Consider the following 27,509-nt stretch of genomic DNA (forward strand, 5'->3'; position numbering starts at 1 on the left):
CTGTCTTTACGTGGCTCTGAAGGTTCAGGTCAGAGTCCATCACTACTCCCAGGTTTCTGGCCTGATCACTGGTTTTTAGTTGTAATAACTGAAGCTGTGCACTGACTCTAGATCGTTCCTCTTTAGGTCCAAAAATAATAACTTCAGTTTTGTTTTTGTTCAGCTGGAGAAAGTTTTGGCACATCCACACATTTATCTGTTCTAAGCATCTGTTCAGTGATTGGATGGGTTCTGAGTCTCCTGGTGACATCGTAATGTAGAGCTGTGTGTCATCTGCATAGTTATGGTAGCTAATATTATTTCCTGTTATAACCTGAGCTAGTGGGAGCATATAGATATTGAATAAGAGGGGTCCTAGGATTGAACCTTGGGGTACCCCACATGTGACCTTTGACCTCTTTGATGAGAAGTTTCCAATTGAAACAAAGAAATCCCTGTTCTTTATGTACGATTCAAACCAGTTAAGCATAGATACTGTTCGGGTCAATTTGACCCGGCATACAAGTTGAAGGGTCATAAGTTTTAAAAAATGTCCAATTCTGTTTGTTTCCTTGCACCTATGAGACATATTTCACCACACACACACCCACGCACACACACACACACACACACACGCACACACACACACGCACGCACACACATGCACACGCATGCATGCACACAAGCCTACATTCTCACTATTCTCTTTACTTCACAAGGAAACTGAGAAAGCAGGTGTTTATAAAACTTTTGACGGTAACCTTTTCTCTTTTCTGTTCCGGTGTAAAAACTCCACCCACACTGTGTGACACTCACTAGATGGGGTGGGGTGGGTGGGCATAAATACTCTCTGCAAGGGAGTCCTAAACACATTACACACTAAAGGTACATGTGATATCGTCACTGTCAGAGGTCAGGAAATGAGCAGCAGGAAAAAAAAGATGACAGCCCTGGAAGCTCTGGAACTTCTTGTTGATCATGACAGTGAAATAGAAGAGGAGGTTTCTGAAGCTGAAGACAGTATTGAGGTCAATTCTGAGTCTGATGATTCTGATTATGAAGCAATTGATGAAAATGATGTTCATGTTTCTCGAAGCAAGACATTCATGTCAAAAAATGGTGAAATTCAGTGGTCTTCATCTCCAACTAAGAACAGTAAATGTGTCTCAAGTTCAATTATAAAGATCACCCTTAGAAAAAAAATTTAAAATGTAATACAAAAAAATTTACAAAAAATCCCTTTCAAAGATAATTAGTGTTATTTTGTGTTTAGGTTTTTCAGTGGGCATAAAAAAAAATGTAAATCACATTTTTTATGTCCGAATGAGTAAATTATCATCATTGATCCTTTATTTGTGAGGAATAAAAAAACATAATTGCACAAATATTGATTGGAATGGTTAGTATAGGAGTTAATAATCAGACACAAAAAAGATTTGGAGGATTTTTTTGGTTTCTGACACTATAGCATGACTAAACACTCCCCGGGTCAAATTGACCCGCGAACATTATTGCTGTACCTCAGAAACGAACATAACAGGAGGGTTAAGTGAAAGGCAACTCAGCCAAATTTTATAACTTATGGCGCCCTTTCATGACATTCTTTCACTCTCTTCAGTCTCTTCCCCCGGATTGAGTGCTACACCCCATCCCACCCCTTTTTCTTTTTTATTTTTTTTATTTTAATTTTATTTTTTTATTATTATTAATTTTTTTTATTTATTTATTTTTATATTTTTTTAATTTTTATATTTTTTACTAGGTTTGTTCTTGTGTCTTGTTCACTTATGAAAAAGAAAAATACTCATAGGAGGTAAATTGTATGCCTTTTGTCAGTTAGGTACTTTCTACCTCTTCTATTTCTGTAACTTGTTCGTTTCTATCGATGCCATAAAGAAGGTGTGTATCACAGCATACTTTGTTAAGAGTAAAGATATTGCCTGTAATGTCTCTTTCCCTTCTAATAAAAATATTAACGAAAAAAAATTAAAATAAATTTATACTCTTTTATCACCCCAAAAGAAAGTATTTACAGTCAATAGTGTGTCATGGGTGTATCCCTTCAAACTACTCCTTCAAAACTAATCAACCTACAAATAACAACTTTCCATGATTCATCATTTACTTTTCATCTTATCATTTATTGTTTTAGTAATTTGGCCAGTTACAAACACAGTCAGCATGATGTGTAATCATGTGTTGCTTTGTAATCTCCATTCAGTCATTTTCGCCAAGTGACGCTGATTCCAACCTCTGACTTGCACGTCCTGAAAAAGCAGTAAAAAAAAGAGAAAAGAAATCATGTCTGTTAATTAATAATAGCATGCTTCCAGGGCACAGTATATTTCCTGGAGGTGTGTTTTACAGTCCAGCATTTGACTGCTTGATTTGGGAGGACACAGAATAAGTAAGCCATTAGCTGTGCTTTTATTTGAATTAAACTTTGTATTTTGAAATATTTTCACCTGGCTTTTTTTGGGTTGTATGATAACCCCATGGACTTCATAGGCTTTATTTTGAAACTGCTTTATCTCGTAGAGTTCACAGAGGCTCAGCCTAAAAAAAGCTTTCCTGTGTGTTTTCAAGTTGAAGCTGAAGCTGCTTTTCACACTGGCTGCTGTGTAGAAGTAAACAATGATTCTGTTTTTCAGTGGACGAAAACAGTGTCAAGCTTGAAAATCTAAGCCAAAACCCTGAAGATGGGATTGACAACCATGCTTATGAAGCTTGGGTAAGTATTTATTTCAATATCAGTCAAAGAAAGTAACACTGTATTCCTTTTGCTTTCATAAAATGCCTTATCTGGCTAGGAGGAGAAAACTACTGACACAAACAGCATCAAAAGTCAGCCTGTAAAATCAGGAAAGAAACTAGGATCATACCTCAGGTTTGTCCGATTAAGAAATTTAAGTTTTGTGTTGCAAAAATAGAAACTACTTTATAATTAGTGAGTCCTCCTGGATGTAAATGTTTATTATGCCTATGAAGTCTAGTTTACATTTTTAGCATGTGGTTGAATGTATAAAAAATCTGCACAGCATTTCTGCACTCTTGTTGGCTCATTCAACATGAAGAGTTAATTGCTGTACATCCAAATCACAAAAACTTCAATCACTGAAGAAAGCATTAAAGAAAATGTAACATGCTTGTATTTTTAGTTTGTTTATTTGTTTAATCTTTCAGTAAGATTTCCAAGCCAATTAATGCTACAGAACATTACATCAAGGATCACTCCAAAATCTTTAAGTACATTGTGCTGGGCATACTCGGAGCAGGTAATAAACCAAGTCTATTCATTTAGCAGAGATTTATTCCGTAAGACAATGTGATAAAAGTACCATTGGTGGAACCGGTTCTGCCTAACACAACAAACTAAATGCTATGGTGTTGTTTTAAAATATTTAATAGTTCAGTGGTATTTGGAATCACTGATGTGGTACTTGTTATAGAAAAAAAGTTTGAAAACCACTGCAGTAAGGACTTATGCACATGTTTATGTTTAGTTCCGTTACTACAAGTAGCTTATTTTGTACTCTTCCCTGCAGGATATGTGGCGTACTTTATTGCTGCCTGTGTGCTGAATTTCCAGAGAGCCATCGCTCTTGTAGTCCTAACTTGTCTGGCAGTTGCTGCTGTATCATACGAACTTGTGAAGAGGTACCTGGGGAAAAGCATCAGCCGGTGTTTCAAACCCGCAGTTCGATGCTTCAAATCCAACCTGAAATGGTTAAAATGGTGAATAGTTTTAACATCTTTAATTCCAATGTATTCTGTGTTAAAGCAGCCCCCTAAACGATGGCATGTGTTAAACATCTACTGCATGCTGCTCTTTTGTGTCTGGCAGGGTTTTCATCCTAGCAGTCGTGGTCCTGCTTGTGGTGTGGCTCGCTTTGGACACAAGCAAACGTCCCGAGCAGCTTATCTCATTTGGAGGTGTGTGCATGTTTATCGTGCTTCTATTCCTCTTCTCGGCTCACAGGGCAATGGTGAGTTTCCTTAGGCACGTACAGGCTCTAATCAACAATGAATAGTCCTTTACAACTCTTTTAAAACATGCATGGCTTCTATCAGTTACGTTTTCTGTTTCACAGATACCTTGGATATCACTGAGCTTGATTGCTCTCGTGATTTAATGATTCAGCTGAAGTGCCTCCCTGTATTAAGTGAACGAACATGCCCTAATAAATGATATAGATAACAGCTTTGTTTTTGTAGATCTCATGGAGGCCAGTGTTTTGGGGTCTGGGGCTGCAGTTCTGTATTGGACTGTTCGTTATAAGAACCCAACCAGGTCTTATAGCCTTCGATTGGCTTGGAAAACAAGTGCAGGTATTACTTTGTTTTTGTAGATTAAATAACTCCATTAAAGAAAATATAGAAACAATACTATTTTTTGTTGTTGTACATTCACAAATAGGCTTCAGCTTTCTATTAATGCATTTAAAAAACAGTATATATTATAGACAAACAAAATTTTTGAATAATATAAATATCTACATTATCAGTAATGATAAAAGTATTAATTTATGTTAGTTTTTTTAATATGTCTGGGCTTCTATTTCTCTGACAATTTTCCCACTGAGTGACAGAGATTATTGTATTCTCAAAACATGTTTCTCTACATGCTTTCTTTATATGAGAAACAGAGTTGGTGATGCAATATTTAATCTACATACACGCTTATCTTCAGCAATTTTATTGAGCATCCAGGCCTAAGTCAGCAGAGTATGAGTGTACACATGTGCCTCCTAATTACTTTTTAAAGTGTGCTTCAACTATCTACAAAGTTGTAAATGAACTTCATGTTTTAAAACAGAACAACTACTTGTCATCTCCCGTCATGCAATAAAAAGTTAACAAATAATTAAATAATTAAATTTTTCATTTGTGCACCATATAATCACAGATTTTCCTTGACTACACCAAAGAGGGATCATCATTTGTTTTTGGTGACCTGATTGACAACATTTTTGCCTTTCAAGTGAGTGTGTAGGAAAAGTCAAAAATATGAGCACTTCAAGTACCAAGTGCTGAATGTACTGAACTAATTTATGACTTTTCTGTCAGGCTTTACCCATTGTCGTGTTCTTCAGCAGCGTTATGTCTGTCCTTTACTTTCTGGGTGTAATGCAGTGGCTCATTTTAAAGGTAAAAATGCCTCTTATAGCATCACACACATTTCTGTAGGTCTCTTTGTGTGTGTGTGTGTGCTATAATGTACTGTAACTCGAAGCCATGTGTTTTTGTCCATGCAGATCTCATGGGTTATGCAGATAACGCTGGGAACCTCGCCCACTGAGACCTTAAGTGTGGCAGGAAACATATTTGTTGGGCAGGTAGGCACTTCATCATTTTGCAACACTTTAAAGGGAATATTCTTAGTTTGACAAGCAAATCAAGAATGATATCAAGTGTTGAAAAAAGTTTAAGTTTTTAAATATGCCTAATTACTGTTTATGTTTTTGCATTAGACTGAAGCTCCACTGCTGATTCGTCCCTATTTGAAGGACATGACCAAATCAGAAATCCATGCTGTTATGACTGGTGGTTTTGCTACTATTGCAGGCAGCGTCATGGGGGCGTTCATTTCATTTGGGGTGAGATAAAGCTCTTCACATGCCAGCATATTACAGGCACAGGCAGGTATCAAATTAAAATGTTCCACTTGTTCTCATTTGTTTTTTTTTTGTTTTGTTTTTTTTTTTTTAAATCCCTTTAATCTGTTGCCCATTAGATATTTGGAATGTGTTTTTATACAAAAGGATACTAGCAGTTATAGTAATAAAAAGGTAAAATATAAAGGAAGTAGGGAATGAATGAAAATAAACAAATGTAAATTCATGAAAGGTATGTTCAAATAATTAATTTAAACAAAATGAAGGCAGCTTGTACGCCAAAAGTCATGGCGGTAACATGGTGCACATTACACAATATTATGTCCAGGGCCCTTGACTGTGGACAGTAGCGCTGATGCTGAAACCTCTTTCACTTCATTGTAGGTTAGAGTCTTGATTGCTGCAGTGTTGTTTGGACACACTCAGGTTGTGTCCAAGCCTGAGTTGAAAAGAAAAAATTTTCAACACCAGATTCTTGATTTTCAACCTCATTGGATTTATTGGTTTCATTATCACTTCACAAAGGAAAAAGAACTATTTAAATACACCTTTAAAATTCCCAAAATAATATGACATCGACATTCTGGCAATGGTAAGAAAACATGAAGATCATACTATGATCACTATAATCTTGATTGGTCTTTGTTGCCTTAAGCAGAGTACTCCCAGCTCCCTGTGCACAAATTGGGAGTATTCTGGGCTGGCAGGGGTTGTAGTTGACCTACAACATGTCAACGATAAAAACTGACTTCAAAAGATTACAATAAACTCAGTAGGTGCAAAAAACAGTTGAAAAGGTTAACATAAACTTTCATGTTTTATGAAAGTTCAGGACTTTCATGAACCATAGAAGATCTTTTTGTGCTGTACAAATATTTCTCTCCTCCCCAGAGGAGGCTTGTAAAGATAAGTTCTTCTGTGGAAATAAACAAGAAGAGCAGAAGTCCGTGTTCCTGCCTGCTGAGTTTGTATTAAGACTGAACCACATTGAAGCCGTTTTGATGATGTGTTGCGCTTTCTTTCTTGCACAATGACAATAAAAGGAATTCTGATTTGTTTCTAATGTTCAAATTTGCTGCAACATACTGGGAGATGATTTAAAAGACTTCAAAGTAAACTTTACATATGCAAACCTACCATCACTTTCTAAACATAACAACATGTGTCCTGTAAAGAAGGAGCAGGTTTTATGCATTCTATCTTTTAAAATTTTATTGAACATGAGGAAAATGCTGACAAAGTGTAATATTTAGAAAACAAGGACTGGAATTTGCTGATGTCAGTATATGGGAAATATTAAAATTAATCTGCAGAAATGTTCTTACATTTAGCAAAACGTAGCAAAACCTGGGTAAAACATGTTGGCTATCTGCAAACTTTATCTTTTTCAGATTGATGCATCTTCGTTGATATCAGCCTCTGTCATGGCTGCACCGTGTGCTTTGGCTCTGTCTAAGTTGTCCTATCCTGAGACAGAAGAGAGTCGGTTTAATTCAGACAAGAACATCACAGTGGCTGCTGGGTGAGTTTGCACTTGCAAAGCATTCTATTGTGTTGTGAAATAGTAATCATCACTGTTAATAAGTCATGAATTCTTGAGCCACACCCAAACCACATTATCACCAACAAGGGTTACCTTTTTACCTTTGATGATAAAGTAAACATCACTGGAAAACTATCAGAACATTCTGATTCTGAGATATCTTTGGTCAGAATGAACTGTTTTTATTATCTTTTTTTCCCACTATCTAAAACATTTAGGTGTGACACAAAAGTTAAACCACAAAATAAAGGTGCAAATATTTTTTCACAGCACTGACTTAGTTGTTTGCTTTGTGTGTAAAATTGTTTTACAATTTATTTATCTTTGTAGAGATGAACAGAACATTTTGGAGGCTGCTAGCAGCGGTGCATCTGCATCTATAGGCCTTGTTGCTAACATTGCAGCTAATCTCATAGCATTTCTTGCTATCCTGGGCTTCATAAATAGCGCGTTGAGTTGGCTTGGAGGTATGGTTGGATATCCTGAAATCACCTTTGAGGTAACAGAAGCTAAACTTGCTCCTTAACAGTTAATTATTGCAGTTTAGTTTAGTAATTAAAAAAAGGTGCAAGTAATCAGGTATATATGTTTAATTATTTCTTTGTTGCTGTTTGCAGTTAATTTGCTCATATGTGTTCATGCCCATCACCTTCATGATGGGAATACCATATGATGAGAGTTTCACCGTGGCTGAGCTTATTGGTACAAAGCTCTTCCTCAATGAGTTTGTGGCTTATCAGAAGCTGTCAGATCTGAAGAATAACAGATTCAACGGACTTGATGAAGTGGTTGGAGGCAAAAGAATGTGGATATCTGTAAGTATTACAGGTGTGACTCAATAAATTATATCAGAAGTTAATTTATTTTGGTAATTTAGTTCAACAAGTAAAATCCATATATTATGTAAGTTTCATTTTATATATAGTGACATACTTCAAGCATTTATTTCTGTTAATTTTGATAATTAGAATTTGTAGTTAATGAGAAGCCAAAATTCTTAGAAACATGTAGCATTGCGTAAACCAATATAAAAGCTTTTTAATGCAGATATATTATGTTTGGGTCTAAATATTGATGTTGAAGACTGCTGAATTGACTGTTGTTCAGCAGACAATATACTCTGACAGAGAACTGTTGAGAAAAAGCATTTCCTTGATATTTAAATTCATTTCAATACATTTCTAAAAACACAAGGCAAAAAACAAAAGGAAAATAATGTTAAAGCACCAAAATAAATAAGTAAAAATAACACGATTCTTTTGTTTCAGGTCCGTTCAGAGATAATTACAACTTATGCTCTCTGTGGATTTGCCAATTTCAGTTCACTTGGCATTGTGATTGGAGGCTTGTGTGAGTATCTTTGTTTTACATTATCATGTTGTTTTTTTTAAACCCATAATTGAGTCTTTGTTATAGTCATATTTTCCTGTCTTTTCTTTTCTCACATTATTCTTATAGCTGCCATATGCCCACCAAGAAGAAGTGACATCTCAGCTCTGGTGGTGAGAGCCATGATCACTGGGACTTGTGCGTCTCTAGTCAATGCTTGCATTGCTGGTAAAAGTCAAAGATTTGTTTTTGTGCAATTTTATTCTGTTTCAAGGCAGTGTAATAAACCAGATATAACTTTGCTTTTCAGGACTCCTCTTTTTTCCCCCACTTGACTGTGTGCAGTTGTTTAAAACGTCTCCCTTCGTTGATACTGATGAAAATATAAAAAAATGCTGCCAAGACTTGTTTGAAAGGTACACATTTCTATTTTTATTTATATGGTTCTTTATGATAACTGCACAATAAAAAAAGGTTGTATGATACATCAGATTTGTTCTTACATTTCTAATTTGTTTTGCAGCACCATAAACAATGGCACCATCTGGTTTGAGGAACCTTGGAATACTGTTCAAAATGTCACACTATTTTTGTCAAAATGTTGCCAGTGTTGTAACATTAATGATGTGTCAGGTTGTATGTAGACATGGCGAGCACAAAGAAAAAAAATCCTCATGAAGTTTGCACTTGCAGCCTTTTAAAGCTGCTAAACTTGTTTTAGCAAAAAAAAAAAAAAAAAAAAAAGTAAATAAATAATAATCTTTGTGAGTTCCACCTGTTGATGAAGAGGCAACTGTAATTCAAACATTATGCCAAAAAGATCAAAACTGTCAGAAGACAATTTGTGTGGATCTGTTTTAGGCAGGTTCGTATTATTTTTAGTTTGAATAGATGTTTTCTGTAAAAAGGGAAAATATACGTACATTTCTTAAGGGCATAAAAAGAAATGTGAAAAGTGGTAATGTTAGTTTCTTTAAAAGTGTTAAATTACAATGCAAGTAGTTTTTCTTTTTGTTGTCAAAAAGAGATAAAGAGAAAGTTACATCGGACATGATTTTCTGTTCATTTTTGAACACATATAAAAGTACATGACTGGCAAAGACAAAAGAAAAATTGGTCTGACTTTCCATATTATTAAGAATAATCTTAGAATCCTTTTAAGAGCATAAAAAGATCAAATAACCACTTATCTAGTATTTTATTCTTTAGTTTTTTATTACAGGGTTTCTGATAAGAGTCTGATTACCAAAACATGCCCCGTTTCAGCTGGTAATTAACAAATTTATTTGGATTATTTATATTTTCTGCATGCAGTTCAGCTTCTTTCTATGCAAGTGTATATATGTAGTAGAAGGCATAAAAAATATAAAGCTTTTAATATTTGACATAGAAAATATTTTTTTGATCTTCTTTTTTATTAAATTTGCTGTAATTTAATTGATTTTACTCAAGTGAAGCACTTATTTTGCTTCAATAATTTATTAAATCCAATCTTTGGTGAATGTAAAAAGGTGAATTAAAGTGTGATGCAAATTTTAATACTGCTGATAATCGCAAAGTTGAACATAAACTTTTGAAAAGATTTGTAAATAAAACTGATGCTTGGATTTGATTTTATGCATTTATTTAAAAAAGAAAAAAATACATCAGCTGACATTCTGTAAGATACCTAAGACAGCACTCAGTGCAAACAGTCAGTTTTCTACATATTTCCCCTCAATAATATTTAACTTTTCTTCACACAGATGTTAGATTTTGTCCTTTATATGTACACATAACAGCAATCTTTTACTTCATTTAAAACATTTTTCCCAGTTGTGCTTTCTGGCAATATTACAAGTTCATGCAGTGTGAAGAAATACTTTGAAATGTGAAACTTCATTAATCATCAGCACTGAACCCATTCCAGAAATTCCTGAACATTTCTATTTTTTCTGTCAATTCTAAAGAAAAGGCTTTTGCTAAAAATTGGTCAAATTTCTAGCTTTCGTTTTCCACTCGATCTTATTGTTTAAGATAAAATACAGGAACAGTAATCAAAGGGTTCTTAAAAATTATTCCTGCTATTTTGTTGCTACTTTATTATTCAGCTACAGTTCACAAGTTAAGCTAATACAACACCTTTTTACACCTATTGGCACTACAGATAATGATTTGTAAAAAATTCATAAATTCTGCTCTAATTGCAACAACATACCAGGAATTTTGTTAAAACAATTATACTATCACAATGAAATGTGGATTTCTTTCAACACATTTCAGAAATCTCTCACAGCAGTCCTCATAAGCGTTGAGAATATGATTTTCTGAACATTCACAGGGATTGTGTTACATTCAAACATATTGATTTGCAGATCAGTTTACAAAAACATGACCTCAAATTCTGCAAAAAGTGATGAAACATACTGACTTGTAATAAATAGACTATATATATATATGTATATATATATATATATATATATATATATATATATATATATATATATATATATATATATATATATATATATATATATATATATATATATGTATATATATATATATAGTAATTATAAACCCAAAAGCAAAGTGCCCAGTGAAACCTTTAATGTAATGCTGCTTTTCCACAGCGTGTGTTGGACTTTCGTGTGTAAAGAAATTAAACAAGATGCAATGGCAGCTTTAAGTGTACTAATATTTTTTTTTCTATATAATCTACATCACAGATGTACACACTCAGTAATAATACATACACATTCAGTGGCTGTGGTCAGGTACAGTAAAACTTAGACTTTTAATTTTAAATACCTCTTTGCTGATTTCTCCTTTGTATTATTTGGCAGAGTTTGCTTGGAGACACTATTCTTTCCACTCACTAAGAAGCTAAGATTGTTTGGAAACTGTCTGAAAAATATTCACTTTAATGGTTACAATAGTTTCCTTGAAATCCTTAACAGGAAAAGATTTTGTTGTATTGCACCTTTGACTTATGAAATAAAGGAAAGGAATATCTTCAAAGTTGAGATATTTAGGGGATATTTTCTTTGCAAGCAGGATTTAATAACTTTTGGTGTGTTAAGCCTTTACTCTTTTAAGGTCCTTGTCTTTTTAAACCTGGAACTAGGGACGGATTGCATATCTCATGATTCGTCATGATGGAATCAAATGAAAGTCTTATTTCCTACCTCAGGAAAGAGCTTCTGTGGGCTTTTGTTTCTCATCTGAGTTACTATTACCTGTTTCTTGAGCTTTTCTGGCTATTTTTGGGCTAATGTTGGTCTTTCTAGACACCTGTGGGCTTTGCCCTTTTTTCTGCAGCTGTGGGCTGTTGGAACCTAGCTTTCGGTTGAGCAGGGGGCTTCTGGAGCCCTTTAGCTTGGCCGGTTGTTGCAGATCTGTTTTGAGCGCTCGAAGCCCAAGAAGTCCACAGTAGTAGTTGCATTGATGATGCATCACGAACTGGTCAAATACTTCCGGGGAGCCACATTCAGTTAGTCCTTGATATCTGAAACACGGGAAGAAAATCTGGTTTAGCAATTTGATTTTGAAGCAAACAATCAGAAACATCTGCATATTGAGAGGGAAATCCAAACCCTTTCGACTTGGTGGCAACTTTAATATTTGTAATTTTTGTTTCAACACCTACAAAAATAAAAGAATATCAATAAATATTTTTGCATTAATCACAAATGACATTATTGATCACTTTTTTCTTAATAACTTATATGTGTGGCTTACCTTCCAGTTGAGTGACCAGCAAATTTCCATGTGTCCACTGATGAATCCAGTGCTGGAAGGTGCAGCATTTCTGATCCAGCTCTGAAATGTTTTGTGAAAACAACTTGCCTTTGAGATCTATGGTACAATATTTCCCAAAGTCTCCTGTAAGATCAGTCTCCACTGTGGCATATGGCACAGAGTTTGCAGGGCGGTGAATTAGATACCGAGGGATTACTCTGCAAGAACCAAGATATGTTAGTAGGGTTATCAAAGGTAGTGAATTAAAGTTTTATACCTCAGTTGAATAACAAGTACTTACTCTAATGAAAAGCCGAAGTTTTCATTTACTCTTGCTTCAGCTGCAAATATTTTACAGTATTCTCGGATCATGTCTTGGACTTTACACTCCTTTAAAAAAAAAGTTGTTTACTATATTTGGTTAGATTTGTCACGTTGCAGTTTGAATTGCACTCACTTGCTTTGCAATGTCCAAATTTCTCTCTGCAAGGGTGCTCTCCTGTTTGGTCCCGTAAGCGATGGGATTTCGAACTTTAATGATACAGGTGCTTCCGGACTCAAAAATGGGATCCAGGCCATAGATAACCTTCACTCTGCTGGCTTTGTGAGTGCAGCCCTCCCCAATGTGGACCATCTCGGTAAAAATGCGACCAAAGTACTTTTCCCCCCAAGTGCCGCTGTCTGCCAGGCCTTTGGTGAACACCAGTGGGGTCATCTCGATCTCCTCTCCAACTGGAGAAAACATTAAAGAGGAATGCTTTATCGTCCCTTTCAAATCTATTCAATGTTTCAACATTTTGTCTCAATACAACAACAATACATCTATGTATTTTATTGGGATTTTATTTAATAAACCAGTGTTTGATAATTATTCAGTGATGGGAAAAGGATATATCGTTTTAAAAAATCTTTTACAAATCCAATTCTGAAAAGAGTTTAGGCGATTTCTAGTCACCCTCTTCTAGTTTCACCTAAATGAAACCCAGTAGACAATAAAATTCTGTAGTTACACCTTTAGTAAAGTGAGTCCACCCTGTGTGTATTTTAATCTCAGTATAAACATCTGTGACCCTCTGTCAGAGCCACAGAAGTTTGTTGGAGGACATTAGTGAACCAACAGCCTCATGAAGACCAAGGAACACAGGTGGGCTTAAAGCAAGGTAAGGTTAAAAAACCAATAATGCAGTTTTTTTTCTAGATTTAAGAAACAATTAAAAGCAAAACATAGCAATGAAAAGTACCTTCCAAGTCCTCCTTGAGTAAGAATTCAGACAGAACTGCAAAAGAAATGGACAAAAAATACTTTTAAATTAAATTGAATGATATAATTTAATCAATTGATTGCTTTTCTTACTTTCTTCACTCAGCAAAAAGTCAGTTGTGTCTGTCCCATATTCATTACTGATTGAACATCCATATACTCCACAGTCTTGGCTTGATGCATGCACAACTGCTAGAACTACTTGGCTTTCATCCCCTCCACTAAGAGAGAAAAACAAAATGAGAGCCTCATTAGATTTGCATTCAAATTGATCAAAAATCCACAAGGTGTCACTCTAAGTACGGAAGTCACGTTATGTGGAAACAGTCTGCTGACAGCAACCAGTAGCACATATATAGACTTTATAATGCACCCATGAGATGGGAAAATATTGTGTCATGTTACAGTTTATGTGTCTAGCCAGAGAATCACCCCTCTGTGCCATGGCTGTGGGATTCACAGTCACATGAGCTGGTCAACTCTCCAGTGAAAATATGAGAATGACAGAGGACCATGGGGGAGGGGTCAAAATAATACTTATTTCCTAAATGTCTTTATTTTACAACTTGTCCAGCTTTTGGTTGTCAAAGTTCGCATCATGTAAATAATAGTGGAAAGTTGAATTAAAATTCAGTTCATGACTTTAATTTATTTTTAGTATGTCTAAAAATGTTTGTGGTTTGAGCTTTGGTGAAACATCTGTGGGTGGGGGGTTTACCTTCTCTTCATCTCTAATATTTCTTCCTCATCCTTGAACCACTTAATGGTGGAGTCACTAAGCACATTGAAGAACTGACACCACAGCTTCAGGTGTCCAGAAGCATCTGGGAAGGGCTCTCCTCTGATCTTGCGGATAACTTGGGGAGCTGGTGAGAAACAGTGTACTTAAAATCAATAAACACTGTAAAAGTATGTGAAGAACATATTTTATGGAATGTTAAATTCTGAAAAACAAGTTGACCTAAAGTTCTTTCTAGATAGCTATACCAATTTCTTAAATCATAGGACAAAATAATGAATGAAAATTATTGACTGTTTACCTTTCAAAGGATCTGTCTTCTTTCCAGCTGGTTTTTCCTCCACCTTAGTGCTGGTTGGTTCTATAGTGGGAGTCTCTTCCACAACCTTTGGCACTTCCAAAGTAGCCTTTCTGCGACTCATCAATGGAGAGCGCCTCTCCATTGGTGGGGTCTTCTGTCCCGTGGAGGCTTGTAGCAACGCAGCTCTGCGAGCTTGGCTTGGTGACATATAGGGACTTTCCTTCTTGCCCTCTAGCACACTAAACACTGCTCCCTCCAATTCTTCTTCTCTTTTTGGGATAAAGATTTTGCGCCGAGCTCCAGAGGCCAACTCCTCAGGGGTGGCAGAACGTATAAGTGTCAGGCTGTCCCGGCGCTTAAGCCGGGGGCTGCTCTCACAGGAGAGAGATGATGTTGGCGTCGACCCCCCACTGAAATCTTCCTCTGCCTTGTCGCTTTGTCGATCTTCCACAGAGATTGCAGGGATGTTGGCTGTAGTCTCGTTGTCCAACTCTGGAGCTGCTTTGGACATAAATTTGCGTAGACTGGATGGACTTAAAGATGGGTATGTTGGGGGCTTGGAGCTTAGTCTTTCAACAGATGGTCTGTTTTTTAAAAAATCCTCAACAGAACTCTCTCTTTTGGCCTCTTTTGGGGACTTTTGCTTCAGTGATTCAGGAACAATATTGTCATCTGTTGGTTTACTAAAAGTTGGCATACTGCCACCGACTTTTGACATTGGAGTTTCACCAACCATACTTGGTGTCTTCTCTTTAAGGCTCTTATCAGAGGTATCCTTTAAGTCTTTTTTTCGTTTAGGTATTTCAGGCTTCTCACTCAGGTTTTCAGTTACACCTTGCTTTGTTCCCCTTGGCGTGCCAGCTGAAGTTTCGGTTTCTGCCGTCTTGGTGGGAGCAGGCGATTTAAGCTCAGCTTCGCTTTCATGACAAGAGACTGATATTGGTGGAACCACAAACAGAGTCTCTGTTTGAGTTTCAAAAGCCTTTTCTGTCCCACAGCCACTGCTGATACCCAATGTATTACTCTCCAGATCATCACTGCAGGAAACATTTATAACAGGAATTGAAGCACATTCCATGAGAGGGAGCTGTACACTGCTTTGGTGTTCGTACATTTCTTGAGCAACTTCCTTTAACTTTTCTGTAGGTGAGAGGTCATCGGTGTGCTGCATTCCTCTCTGCGTGGGGACTGTACCTGGGAAATCAGCCACTCTCTCTTCTTGGATTCTTGTCTTTGACTCATGAGTTGCATCATGTTTTTGCAAATCGTTTAAGCCTGGCTTGTTTTGAGCCAAAATACTTGGAGGCAGAGTGCATTCTTTCACATCAGGTTCCATTGTATTGATGGTTGGAATTATAAATTCTTTGCTCATGTTCATCTCTGGCATAGGCAGTTTGATATCTGGGATGTCTTCAGTGGTAGATATTTGGATTGATGGAATATTTACCATGCTACAATTATGCTCAGCACTCCAACCTAAATCATTGCTTTTTCCATTAGAAGTTTTACTGTGTTCCTCTAGGCTATTTGCATTCTCTTCTGTTACTACGAGTGTCTTTGGTTTGCTCAACTCTTCTTCATCCAGTATTGTGTCTTTTATTGACTCTGGCTGTAAACTTTCACTCCTCACTTCTCTATTATCAACTTGTAGAGACAATGGCTTTTGTGTTTTTAGGCTGTTGCACCAATACATTTTCACATCATCCCGTGAGGCAGAACTATATTTCTCTTTTACCTCACACATCTCCTTGAAATTTAAACTGGGTATGGTTTTACATTGGTGGTCTTCTGCAATTTCTTCAGCCACGGTGTCTTGTTCACATTGACTTTTTAGGTCACCCATTTCTAAACATTGTGGTACTTCAAAGGGCAGATATGCAATGTTAGCTTCCTGAATAAGCGAAGCGCATTTGGCCTCTTCTTCTAGATGATCTTTCTCTGCACTGTAAGCTACCGTGGCAGGAAGAGCAGGCAGCAACCTATTCGGTGTTTCAGAGTCACACTGCTTGATTCTGTCTTCTGGAGAACAGGCTGACATATTTGTAATCTCAGGTTTGTTTATATCCAAGTAGGGTTGGTTGTTTGATTTCACTTCAACTTTCTCTTCCTTAGATAGCCTGTGGGAGGAGTGATAGTCTTGAATGTCAGGCGTTTCTTTGTCCACATTAAGAACACTGACCTCCTCCTTTTTTAAAGTTTCCATAAGTGTTACTCCAGGGTTATAGTTTTCTGTTAATGAGTTAACACTTTGTGATAATGTACAGTAATCTTCTCCCTTATGAAGGAGGGGTAGAAGGGAGTGTTTTTTATCATTTTGAGATAAAGAGTCATCTCTTCCAGAATCTGGATTAGGCTTTTGAAGAACAAGTGGGTGATCTGTCCCCTGATGTTCTGGTAGCTCTTCTTTTATGGCTGAAACTATTTCTGAGTCTTTCTTTCCTTCCTGTTAGAACATGAAATAAAAAGTAATATTACTAATTCCACATCCCCTCCAATAGTCTTTCACATAGTCTAAAAATAGTTTTTTTTTATTTTTTTTTTATCATGATTGAAACAGAATTTGCTTGCTGTACTACATATAGACACCTATTATAATACATGCATGCACCATGTTTTTTCTCAGTCTCTAAAATGTCCTTACTGCCTATAGGGCTAATAATAAATATGTATTTTTTATTTTTTATTTTTATTTTGTGTAAATATATTAGAGGTTCTTAGGATATTACCCATATTATTTTGCTAGTTTAGACAAAACCAGTTAGTGGGTGGCAGCCAACAGGTAACAGAATAAAAAAAGGATCAGGTCAAATCAAAAGCAGGACAATAAAAACATAATCAGCAATGCTTGTTTTTAAGAACCATAAAATTGAAAGATCTGCAGTTTTTTCAGTATAGATGAAAGTTCTCTCAGAGACAACAAGGATAGAAAAGTTGTACTGATGCTAAAGTAAAAAAATAAATTCTCCTCTAAATAAACAGTGTATAAGACAGTGAATTAAATCTTTACATTTATGAATTGGCTGAGATTTCTCCAAAATCCAAACAACTTGCTTTAATGTATGCAGAGAGGTATGTTAAGGTCTCAATGATTAAATGTATAAAAAAAAATCAATGTGAAAAAGGTCAACTTTATGTTTCTAGTAAATACATAATCACTGCCTTTCTTAGGGTGGATGACCTTTCACATCTCCCTCACCTAAGAACCTTAGAATCTTAGTGAGCAGCTCAGTTTGAACTCATCCCAAAAAGGTTTATTTGACTGGGACAAAGACCTCTGATAAACACTTTATATTGTATTGTGATCATTTTCTTCACATCGTATGCTGCTACATCTGCTTATGTTTGCATACAGCTCCAGCAAGTAGTCAAGCTTTTTCTTCACTACTTGGATTTCTGCTCAGCATTATTTTGTACTATTTTTAAGCAATATTACATAAGTGATTCAAATTGAGGAACCTGGCCATCTAAGAAATTGGATGAGAACTTTCAGTCTGCTGGTACTAGGATTACCAAAGATAAAAAAGTGCTTCTGATGAAAATGTTGACTTTCAGGGAAAGACATAGGTGTTAACCACAGATGAAGCCCTACGAGCTTGTTCCGTAAGAGACAGAACATGTGGTCTTGCAAACGTCAGGTACTCTTCAGTTTTATGTTAGTGGTGAAAAAGCTGACAGAACAAAGCTGGTTCCTCATCTTGGTTCATTCTCCTTTTCACACTCAGAATAAAATAGGGATAAAACTTAAAATTAGACTAGAAAATACTTTTCTTCAGGCTCCTGAGAGTCCAGTAAGATATTTACAAATGTCAAATCTTTAATGAGTTTAGATAAAATTTTTATTTGTTCAATTCCTTGTCACAAAACCTCAACTACAGTAATTTGTAATTGTATGTCATTAAATTAGTAAGTAGGGTAGCCATGTCTTGTTTTTATATTTGTATTGTGATTTCCTTAATATATTATAATCTCCATAAGAGTTAAGACTTAATTATTGTCTTCATTAATTACTAGTTCCTAATTATTTTGAATGGCTGTTGTTTAATTTAATGTTCCTAATCCCATATATTTCATGATTCTTTATTTTTAAATAAGATTATGATAGCTTCATAGAAATTATTTTTTATATTAATTATGACAATGAGACTGGATTTTGGAAGAAATATTAACATATTTCAAAACAGCTTACTCATGGTGTATAGATGCATAGGTGGTAAACAGACACCTTCTTTAAAACATTTCTGAGCCAAGTTGTGGGATCATAATATTTTTAAGAAGCTCATTAAAATGAACTTACAGCATTGACCTTTGATAGTGTGACACATTTAGACCCAGACAAGTATTTCTGTTGTAAATCAACAGAAGCATTGACACTGACAGTTCCTGGCAGACTTCGTATTACAATGCCGTCATATACAGCCAAGCAGACAGGCACAACTCTTTGGTCATTTAATAAAGCTAATCAGTTATTAAACAATGAAGGGAACAAAAAAGTGACTTTCAAAAGTCAATAAAGTATTCAGTTTTATGAGCTGTCAGTTTATTTTAGGACACTAACCTCATGTCACATGTAAGGTAGCTGAAACCAAACGTGTGTACACACAGAAAGGTCCAATAGCATGTCTAGAAGTCTGGATTCAGATGTTTTTAATTACTCCAATGACTTTTCATCATTAATCAAAAGTTCACAACTCTAAATTCAAAAAATTCAAACAAAACAAAACACAAGCACCACCCCCAAAAGAACTGCAGCAGAGTTTAGAAGTCTTTGCATGCTCAATTAAGTCAGACACAGGAATTCCCCACCCTGTAGGCAAAGGTGTGCTGTACACAAAGCATTGTGCAGTGAATGAATGACAAATCTATGTAAAAAAACAAAAAACAAAACGAAAAATCTGCTGACAGATGTTTTTTCTGCCATCGCTAGGTTGAGTAACATAACCTATGATAGACAAACATTAAATGGCTTACTGGTGAAACACTTCACAACACTTTAAACATCAACATACATAATCGTCTTTTAATGCTTTCGGTGTTCCTGCTTGTGGTGTTCACATGTTTCAGTTTTATACAGAAGGCATCCAGCAGCCACGTGTTTCCTCGTGACAACATGCTTGGCTCACAGTGACTACGAGGAAAACAAGAAGTGACTGCTTTCTGTGGAAGGGGAACCAGTGTCACATTCAGTACAAATTAAGTGCTCTGACACTGCTGTATAAATAGCTGCAACAGCCATTTGAGAAAAAAAAACACTTGACTCTCTCCAATGACACAATCATAGAAGTTGTATGCTAAAAACATTGCAGATGTGCAAATAAACATGTTTACTTAAGTTTCCTTTTTCACAAGACACAGATAACCTAACTAGCCTGAGTGAGACAAAAAGTAAATTCACAATGATTATTGAATTTATGAAGAAAATGCCATTTATGAAAAAATAATTGCCACTTAAACCTAGTCACTGCTTATGCCATCCAGTGAAGCAACAACTGCTATTTATTTATATTGATACATAGGAAAAACAACCATGCCTGCATGCTTATCCTAAATGCATATTTTTTGGACTATGAGAGGAAGCCAGAATACCCAGGGAGAACCTTTGTGTGTACAGTAACAATATGCAAACTCTGTGCCAACATCCTGGTCTATTTTATGCAAGATGTAACTCAACAGACATCTTTCAAAAAGTTCCACCTTTTGGGTCACCAGATCTCAACAAAAAATTCCTAAAAGATCATCATAATATATATATATATATATATATATATATATATATATATATATATATATATATATATATATTTTCTTTTAGGAATGTGAGGCAGACCTTTGTGACCTTTTTGGTCAGCAATGATTTTGGTTTTGCAACTCTTCCATGGATATTATGGTTTCCTGGAGTCCCAAAGGCTTGTAACCATCTTTTTTTTTAATTTCTTTTGATTGGGGCTTTTGGAGATCTTTTAGCCTCCTGTCTTACATTAGTAAGTTATCTTTAAGTGATTTCTTGATTCTATAGCTAGATGTCATGGCTAGATAAACTGAACCAAGATATGTTCATTCATGATACAACAAGATGGCAATTATTTTTTCACATAAAGCCAGACTGGTTTGCGACGCCTTTTTTCCATTAATAAAAGATTCTGTATGAAGGCACAAACATTTTCACGGCACTGTAAGACAGTCAGATATGGAGTATAGTCCAAGGTTTAAGCTCAGCAAGAACATGCGCGATTGTGATTCAAGCGTTGCAAACTAGATTATTTGAGAGAAAGTCTTTGATCAAGCACAAGCTTTAAATATGGCAATGTTTCGTCAGAAGTGAAATAATTCTCAAATGAGCAGAGTAAGATGATTAAAGACCTGCCGTCCCCCACCCTCTTGGCTGGATGAGGAAAAGGTTTATTTTAGGACACCGAAAGAGGGAGGTGGTTGGGGGTCAGCGAGGAATCTGACCACAGTGACATGGCCTTCCTTTCATGCTGAAACCTGCCCCTAGACTCTCTACAACTCCTTGCCGAACCTGCCCAACCATCTGCCAAGCAAAGTAATGCGAGAGCTATTTCAGATGTTCATGTTTCATCATAATCTCTGACGCACCAGTGTTCCAATCAGAAAGGCCGACATCGAAGATATTTCACCTGCTGTCATTCAATGTACAGTTTTGATGTCCAATATCCCCCACCCCCACATGCATCAACAGCAAGTTTGTGATAACTTCCCTATTCCACTCTCCACACACACACTAACTCTCGACTCTGCTCACTCATAGATGACTCACTTTATCTGTAGTAAAAATAAGCCATTCCATGAAGTAACTGCACTGTCTAACTTTTTCACATGTGAGAGGAAAATAGCAAACGATCATAATGTGCATGCTATGTTATGGTTACCTGACGTTAAGAAATGGTGTAGCTCAACTTTGTTTGATAATATCAATTCTTAATCTGGAAATGGCAGATAGCTGCCTAGGGAGACTGTCCTACTTACCTCAGCGTGGACTTGAAACCCAGACAATGACTTTTTCTCCACTGGACTGCTCCTCTCTGCCTCTGTAGATTCCTCCATGGCCTCCACAGTCTCATTAGCCTCTTCTATTTTCTTTCCTGCAGATTCATTCATGATCTCAGGAATCAGTTTATGATCTTGTAGTGGACCTGTGTCTTCACAGTTAAAATGAATAGGTTCTGCTGGCACTGCTTGTTGCTTCACAATTTCTGAGGGTTCTGATGCCTTGTCTGTCTCCATTGGTACAACATCATTTGCCAGGACCTCAGAACTATGCCCTGTTTGCAGCTGAAATGATGGAGGCATATCTGGTTCAGGGACAACTGTTGAGTGGTCAAAATATTCATCTTCATTGTCTGTGTGTGACATATTATTAGAATCCTTCTTGCTCTTACCAAAAAAGAAGTCCTTAACAGAGTGCAGCATTGAGGATATGGAGGCATGAATGTTATGCTGGTCATGATCCTTTTGACCCTTGCTATAATCTTTGACTTCTGAACTACTGGGCTTCTGGAGTCTGCTGTGAGTTGTTGTGTGTGCCGCCTCTGGTTGGTTTTCCTTTTTCTTTTCTTTATCTATCACTATTTCCTCTTGTCTCCTTTTCTCACTGCTTTCTTGCTTGTTCTGCTCTTCCAACTTCTCCTCAGTATCATTTCCCTTATTATCTCTTAAAGTAACTATGCTTGTCTCTTTGGCTTTCTCCTCCTGACTTTCCTCACCAGACTGGGACTGAATAGTCTCTGCCAAAAACTGTGCCAAACTGATTCCTCCATCGTAGGAATTTTCACCTCCATTCCCGATCAGATGGCTTTTACTAATGTTGGTGTTGACCCCAATATCTACACCATTTGACATCTTTATTCTCTTTTTAGCCAATGTTTCTGCTGACTCCTCCTTCTCCAAAGAACTGTTTACAGAGGCGATGTCTCCTGCATCTTTGCCTTCTGCAATAAGTGCCTTTGATTGAGCTACATCTCCAGGCTGCTCTGCTGTGGCAGAGTTGTTCACCACTGGTTTCTCCTCCAGTGGTGGCACAGAGCGTTTTCTGTATAAATGCTCTGGGCTACTTCGCTGCTCTTCTTTCTTAATATTTTCTTTATTGTCCTTCTTGCCTTTCTCCTCGATGTCCCTTTTCTTCTTCTCTGCTTTCTGCTTGAGTTTAGCAAAGAATCGCTGGTGAATCTTGTACTCATTCATGGTACCGACCTCCAAAACTCCAGAGCAGGAGACGATACCTTTGCTATTGCTGGCTGAAACCTGGTAGATCGCTGCATCATCCAATGTACAGCTGAAAAAAGAAAATCCTGTTCTTATAGTCTGACATTGTCATTGTATCACTCTGAATGCAGGGATTACAACATTAATGTCATGTTAGTGTTGGACTTTATCCAGTGCATTCAACCCACTCTTTTTTGGTGAAATGATGAGACAATAAACAGCTTTAATGCATTTTAAAAACTGAATTTAGGTCTCCTGTTGTTAATTTTTTTTAAGTCTAAAAATTCAAAGACATACAACTCCAGTAATATTTGGATAAATGTCTCTCAGTGGGTTAGCTCTTTCTAGAATGATCCACAAGCTTTTGGTATGTTTCTTGATTAATAAGTGTCCACTGTTCTAATTAGCAACATTAGAACACATTTAAATTATTTGGTTTTCTGTTATTGGCAGTATAATCCACATGTTTGTAATTTTGTTGAGGCAATTCCAGAAGCTTAGTGTTAGTCTGCTATATTCATTCCAGAGCCTCTTCTGACCTTGTCGTGTTGGAACACCCACTTGTGTATAAGTCTAAACTCTTAAGCCAAAGGTTTGATGATGAAGATGATGAACTGTGTCATGCTCCTGATTCACTGGCAGCCCAAACAGATTCTCTGCAAGATGCCACCACAAATCTTCACAGCTGATGCACTGTTCTTAGATTTGAAAGATTTCACCTTGACTCCTACAAATGTCAACATTATGCTGTGCTATTTTAAATGATTATAATTTTAACTTTTAGAGGTACTTTTTAAAAGTCCTTCTAAGGATAAGTGCTGCGAATTAGCTGTTGCCATTGCAAACATGGGACTGCTGTTTTGTTTAGTTTGTCTATGTCAATGTGTGTCTGTCCCTACCAAATAAACTCTGTCTTGGGGAAGGTCTTATAAATAATTCTTGTGACAGGGGTCAAGGAGCTCAATCTTTGTCTCATCTGTCTGTAAGAGTTTTCCCCAAAGGATTCTTGTCTTGTTAATGCAGGCGGAGACTAATTTCTGGGAATCACTTTTGTAGTTTCTTTATTGGTCATCATGTTAAAACAATGACCAAAAAACAGCCAATTTAAATTAGGTGTACCATTCTTATATTTATATATGTATATATACCTGTGTGGATCATATAACACATAACACATATTAAATTCATATATAAAAATTTTAATTCATTCAAGCTGCCAGTTGTCTGGTCATTCCACCCAGGAAAAAGAATGATTGAAATACATTATTAAAAGCCCAGAATGAGATGTGATTTATGGCAGTGATGGGTGTATGTAAACATGTGACTCACTGGCACTCTATATGATTTGGACAAATTCCTTAGACATACTTATAAATATGAAGAGTGTGAGTTTTCCCATTTCGGTGGATTTCATATTTAGGGAGTCCACAGTAGCGATCCATTTCCATGTCATCCTTATACCATTTCAGTTCTGGGACTGGGTAACCTATATAAAAAAAACAAAAAACAAACAATTTTTAAAGTATTTACCCCACAAAGTGCTTCATTACAAATGTGAAATTGTTTATGCAGCATATTCTCTTGAAAAGCTACTTGGTAACATAGTAAACACAACATGGATCTACTTTATTATTGCCTCTATGAATAATAGAGTCAGCATGTTTCGTGTCTGTTGCATCATGTTGCTGATGTGTCAAACACTTAACAGCTGCTGCAGCCAGATGGTCCCACCCAAGCAATCTGCCTGTACTTAAAAGCACCCAGAACAAACCAGCCTGATGTGATCTTAAATTCAGGAAGTAGCTAAAATAATGCCCAAAGAGTTAAATCCTGCCCTTTGTTTCCATATTAGTCACATCCTGTGTGTTTGTGTGTATTGATCTCTTCAACCTGAGAAGTTTCAGTTTCTCAAAAACCCACAACAAGCATAGACAAGATGAGGAAGCGGCTCTACCTGATACAACGCAGGTGAATTTCACATTGCAGTTTTCTGACACAGCCTTGGATTTCAGCGTGATCTCAAAAGATGGCTGTATGTCCTCAGTCAGCTGAGCCATAACACTACACAGCGTGCTCCTAGAAGGAAACACAGCCACATTAGAGTCAGTGTCCTACTTTAAAACAGAAGAATAGCATTACACATAATTTGATTCATTAAAGCGACCTCTCCGCCTCGGTGCAGTACATTCACGGGGCTCTTAAGCAACATGTTAATGAAAATGTCTAGTAGAGGCGAGGTTGTAAAAAAGAAAAAGGTGACACAAAAACATGTGAGAGATCAAGCAAAACAAAGGTGTCAACTGAACTGAACACTGGACAGTTAAAACATGTTGGCTTCATTCTGGGGATAAACTAGTTTTTGTGGTTAACATGTTAGTTGGGATCTCGGGAGGAATGTTTTAAAATAGGGAATTACCTCGCTGGTCTGTAGTGAGAATACCTTGAATAGCTATTCAGAAGGAGGCAAATGAAGGAGCGTCAGTGAATAATTAAAATCTGGATCTTAAGTCACCTGGCTTGTTGTAACTACGCTCCTCTTAAGCTACAAGAACCACTTTAACTCTTAGATAGTCTGCCATTTAAAACAGAAACTTTTTTTGGATCAGCCACTTTAGGTACTCAGTATGATAACATTCTTGTGCTGAACATTGTTTATTTACATTTCCACCTACATTTTTTCTGCAGGTCTTAGTGATCGTTTAACTTGACCCGTCTGACTCAGAGATTACCATGATAGCAGCAATACAAACATAGATTTGGATCATAAAGGAAGTTCCCCTACCTGTTTTCAGGCCTAACATTGGACAGATAAGTATTGCGGTTCTCAGATCGGCCATTGGAAGAGCTGCCTTCCTCTTCACTGAAGCTGCTGGTTCTCCCATTGCCCGAAAATGAGCGAGTCATTGGCCTTCTGGAAGTCATTGTCCACTAAGGCAAAAAACCAAAAATAATATAGAGAAAAAAATCCCAGATATATAAACCTGTGGTTAAAAAATGTACGATGAAGGAGGGGAAGGAAGGGGGCTCAAAATTAACTGAGCTGTCCATGTAAAAGTTCCCTGGGAAATAAAAAGACCCTCTTCAGCTGAAGGACCTGTGGGTGAAAATAAAGTAAGTTTATAATATTAACAGAACCTTTTAGTCAGAGACAAAGTTTAGACTAAACGTCCTTTGACCAAGCAAAGCTCTTGGATTGAAGTGAGTTATAAATAGGATGCACTATCAAGTTGAACTGTTCGTGGCTAAGGCACAAACATAAAATCAGCTATTGACTTCTATGTCACAAAAGCAGAGCCAAAGCATTTGTCTCTATGAAAAACGTTACATTATCCAGCTTACCATTGAGTTGTCGGTTTTGCTTTGGGTCTAGAGTGTGTGAGGAAAATCTGTAACCGCCTATCATAGACATGCATGTGTTGCCAGTGGGGGCCCTATTTATAGCAGGACCACAAATAGGCGCAGGAGAACATCAGATTTTCCAGAACGAGACTTTGGCCTTAACAAAGAAATGAAAATCAAAAGTTATAACCATATATACTTTGTCAAAAGAGATCACTTTTAATTGAAAGTCATCAAGAAAAAAGTCATTGCTTTGTTTGGATCCAACTCTGCTGGCTTGAAGAAATGGATTAAACATACACTTGATCATGTCAGTGGAATAGGGTTCAAAATGCAGCTGCTGCGAGTTAAAAGCTTACATCCAAAGTCTTTCTCGGGAATCACTGAAGGACAACACCTGCCATACAAGCTCGAGTCAAACGAAATTACCAGAGAAGGACTTAAAAATAATAAATCAGTCAATAACTGAATTGTTCAATAAGTATATAAAAATGACGCTTGCTGTTGGACACATATTTCCCATAGAGCTATAGTAGATGGCACTGTGAAGAGCTTGAATTGGTTATATTCAGTACAAACAAGAAAAATATAATTATTTGAAATTTTTTCTTTGGTATGAGGACATTTTTAATTATTTATTTTTGCGTCATTTCTGCAGTTTGAAAAATCTGATTTCTTCAACAGTTGTCTTCTAATATGATTGTTAAAACAATCATATTAGATATATTTTAGTAAACATCATAAATGTTTATTTTAGTAAACATCATAAAGGTTTACATTTATGATGTATCTAAATATAACTAATTTAAACAATTTTTTCTCACAATGTCTTGGGGAAAAAGTAATTCTAACTGGTTAAACAACATAAAGGACTAACATGAAGGTCTTTTGAAAAATATGTTTTCTCCAAAACACAGAGAGAAAAATTACAGATTGGCAAGTATGTATGTAGTTTGGATACCTACCTTATGTATCCAAACTGATACTCATATTTTAGAAATCCTTGTTGTGCTTTCTTTATGTTATTCTCATTGTATTATGATGTAGATTAAAGTTGTGTAATAGTTTGTTGTTTTTTAAAAAAATGAAAGTTTTAAGCCTGTTTTCCATCACTTCATTTGAAAGGAAGCTGGAGTGATTTGATCTGGAATTTGCTGCTAAAACAAAAAAATTATCTGTGTTCCATTAAGTTAGACGAGCTTTGGCGGAGTGACTTAAACTATCTGTTACTGTGACCTCAGTCTGAGGTTTGCGCTGCATGGAAAAGGAGCCAAGTCGCTCATTTACCGTAAAGTCTCAAAATGAAGCTCGCTTTGAATTTTCTCTGCATGCTCAATTTTGTTGTAGGAAAGCTTGGCGTCCATATGGAATTTTTTCAGCATCAAGCTGAATTTTATTTCACAGCTGACGAAACCTAAATGTTCTGACGGGCTTTTCTTCATAATTTTGCGTTTTGCCTGCATTTT

At 36.4% G+C, this 27,509-nt stretch overlaps 2 protein-coding genes across 3 annotated transcripts; one reads left to right on the plus strand and one right to left on the minus strand.

Annotated features, from left to right (window-relative positions):
• Positions 1-2,211: 2,211 nt before the first annotated feature.
• On the plus strand, positions 2,212-10,078 carry slc28a1 (solute carrier family 28 member 1). Its single transcript, XM_044124265.1, has 18 exons — positions 2,212-2,386; positions 2,631-2,710; positions 2,790-2,866; positions 3,163-3,254; positions 3,525-3,714; positions 3,824-3,965; positions 4,195-4,308; positions 4,886-4,960; positions 5,047-5,127; positions 5,235-5,315; positions 5,451-5,576; positions 6,986-7,116; positions 7,468-7,636; positions 7,755-7,952; positions 8,406-8,487; positions 8,596-8,694; positions 8,777-8,882; positions 8,990-10,078. Coding segments are annotated over exons 1-18 (1,965 nt in total). The 5' UTR covers positions 2,212-2,385; the 3' UTR covers positions 9,111-10,078.
• A 916-nt stretch (positions 10,079-10,994) lies between these two features.
• Positions 10,995-26,139, minus strand: alpk3a (alpha-kinase 3a). Of its 2 annotated transcripts, XM_044124263.1 has the most exons (15): positions 26,044-26,139; positions 25,487-25,798; positions 25,121-25,153; positions 24,659-24,780; positions 24,073-24,190; positions 21,469-22,774; positions 14,485-16,927; positions 14,163-14,310; positions 13,538-13,665; positions 13,425-13,460; positions 12,641-12,915; positions 12,485-12,573; positions 12,184-12,401; positions 12,039-12,087; positions 10,995-11,950 (listed from the first exon to the last, which is right to left on the minus strand). In XM_044124263.1, exons 2-15 carry the CDS (start codon positions 25,624-25,626, stop codon positions 11,632-11,634), a joined length of 5,424 nt encoding a protein of 1,807 aa, XP_043980198.1. In that variant the 5' UTR covers positions 25,627-25,798; positions 26,044-26,139; the 3' UTR covers positions 10,995-11,631. The 2 variants fall into 2 exon arrangements, with proteins under 2 accessions (XP_043980198.1, XP_043980199.1); XM_044124264.1 differs by lacking the exon at positions 25,121-25,153.
• Positions 26,140-27,509: the final 1,370 nt, after the last annotated feature.

Source organism: Gambusia affinis, linkage group LG08, assembly GCF_019740435.1.
Source record: "Gambusia affinis linkage group LG08, SWU_Gaff_1.0, whole genome shotgun sequence".
Classification (NCBI taxonomy): Eukaryota; Metazoa; Chordata; class Actinopteri; order Cyprinodontiformes; family Poeciliidae; genus Gambusia; species Gambusia affinis.

Excerpts from the sequence above, each read along its gene's own strand:
- slc28a1 (XM_044124265.1), top strand. Across the intron at positions 3,255-3,524 it reads GCTGGGCATACTCGGAGCAG|GATATGTGGCGTACTTTATT; the intron begins GTAATAAACCAA and ends TCTTCCCTGCAG. Across the intron at positions 7,953-8,405 it reads GCAAAAGAATGTGGATATCT|GTCCGTTCAGAGATAATTAC; the intron begins GTAAGTATTACA and ends CTTTTGTTTCAG.
- alpk3a (XM_044124263.1), bottom strand. The coding sequence starts at position 25,626 with ATGACTTCCAGAAGGCCAATGACTCGCTCATTTTCGGGCAATGGGAGA. Across the intron at positions 14,311-14,484 it reads GAAGACAGATCCTTTGAAAG|CTCCCCAAGTTATCCGCAAG; the intron begins GTAAACAGTCAA and ends GTTTCTCACCAG. Across the intron at positions 13,461-13,537 it reads CTTTTTGCTGAGTGAAGAAA|TTCTGTCTGAATTCTTACTC; the intron begins GTAAGAAAAGCA and ends TTTCTTTTGCAG.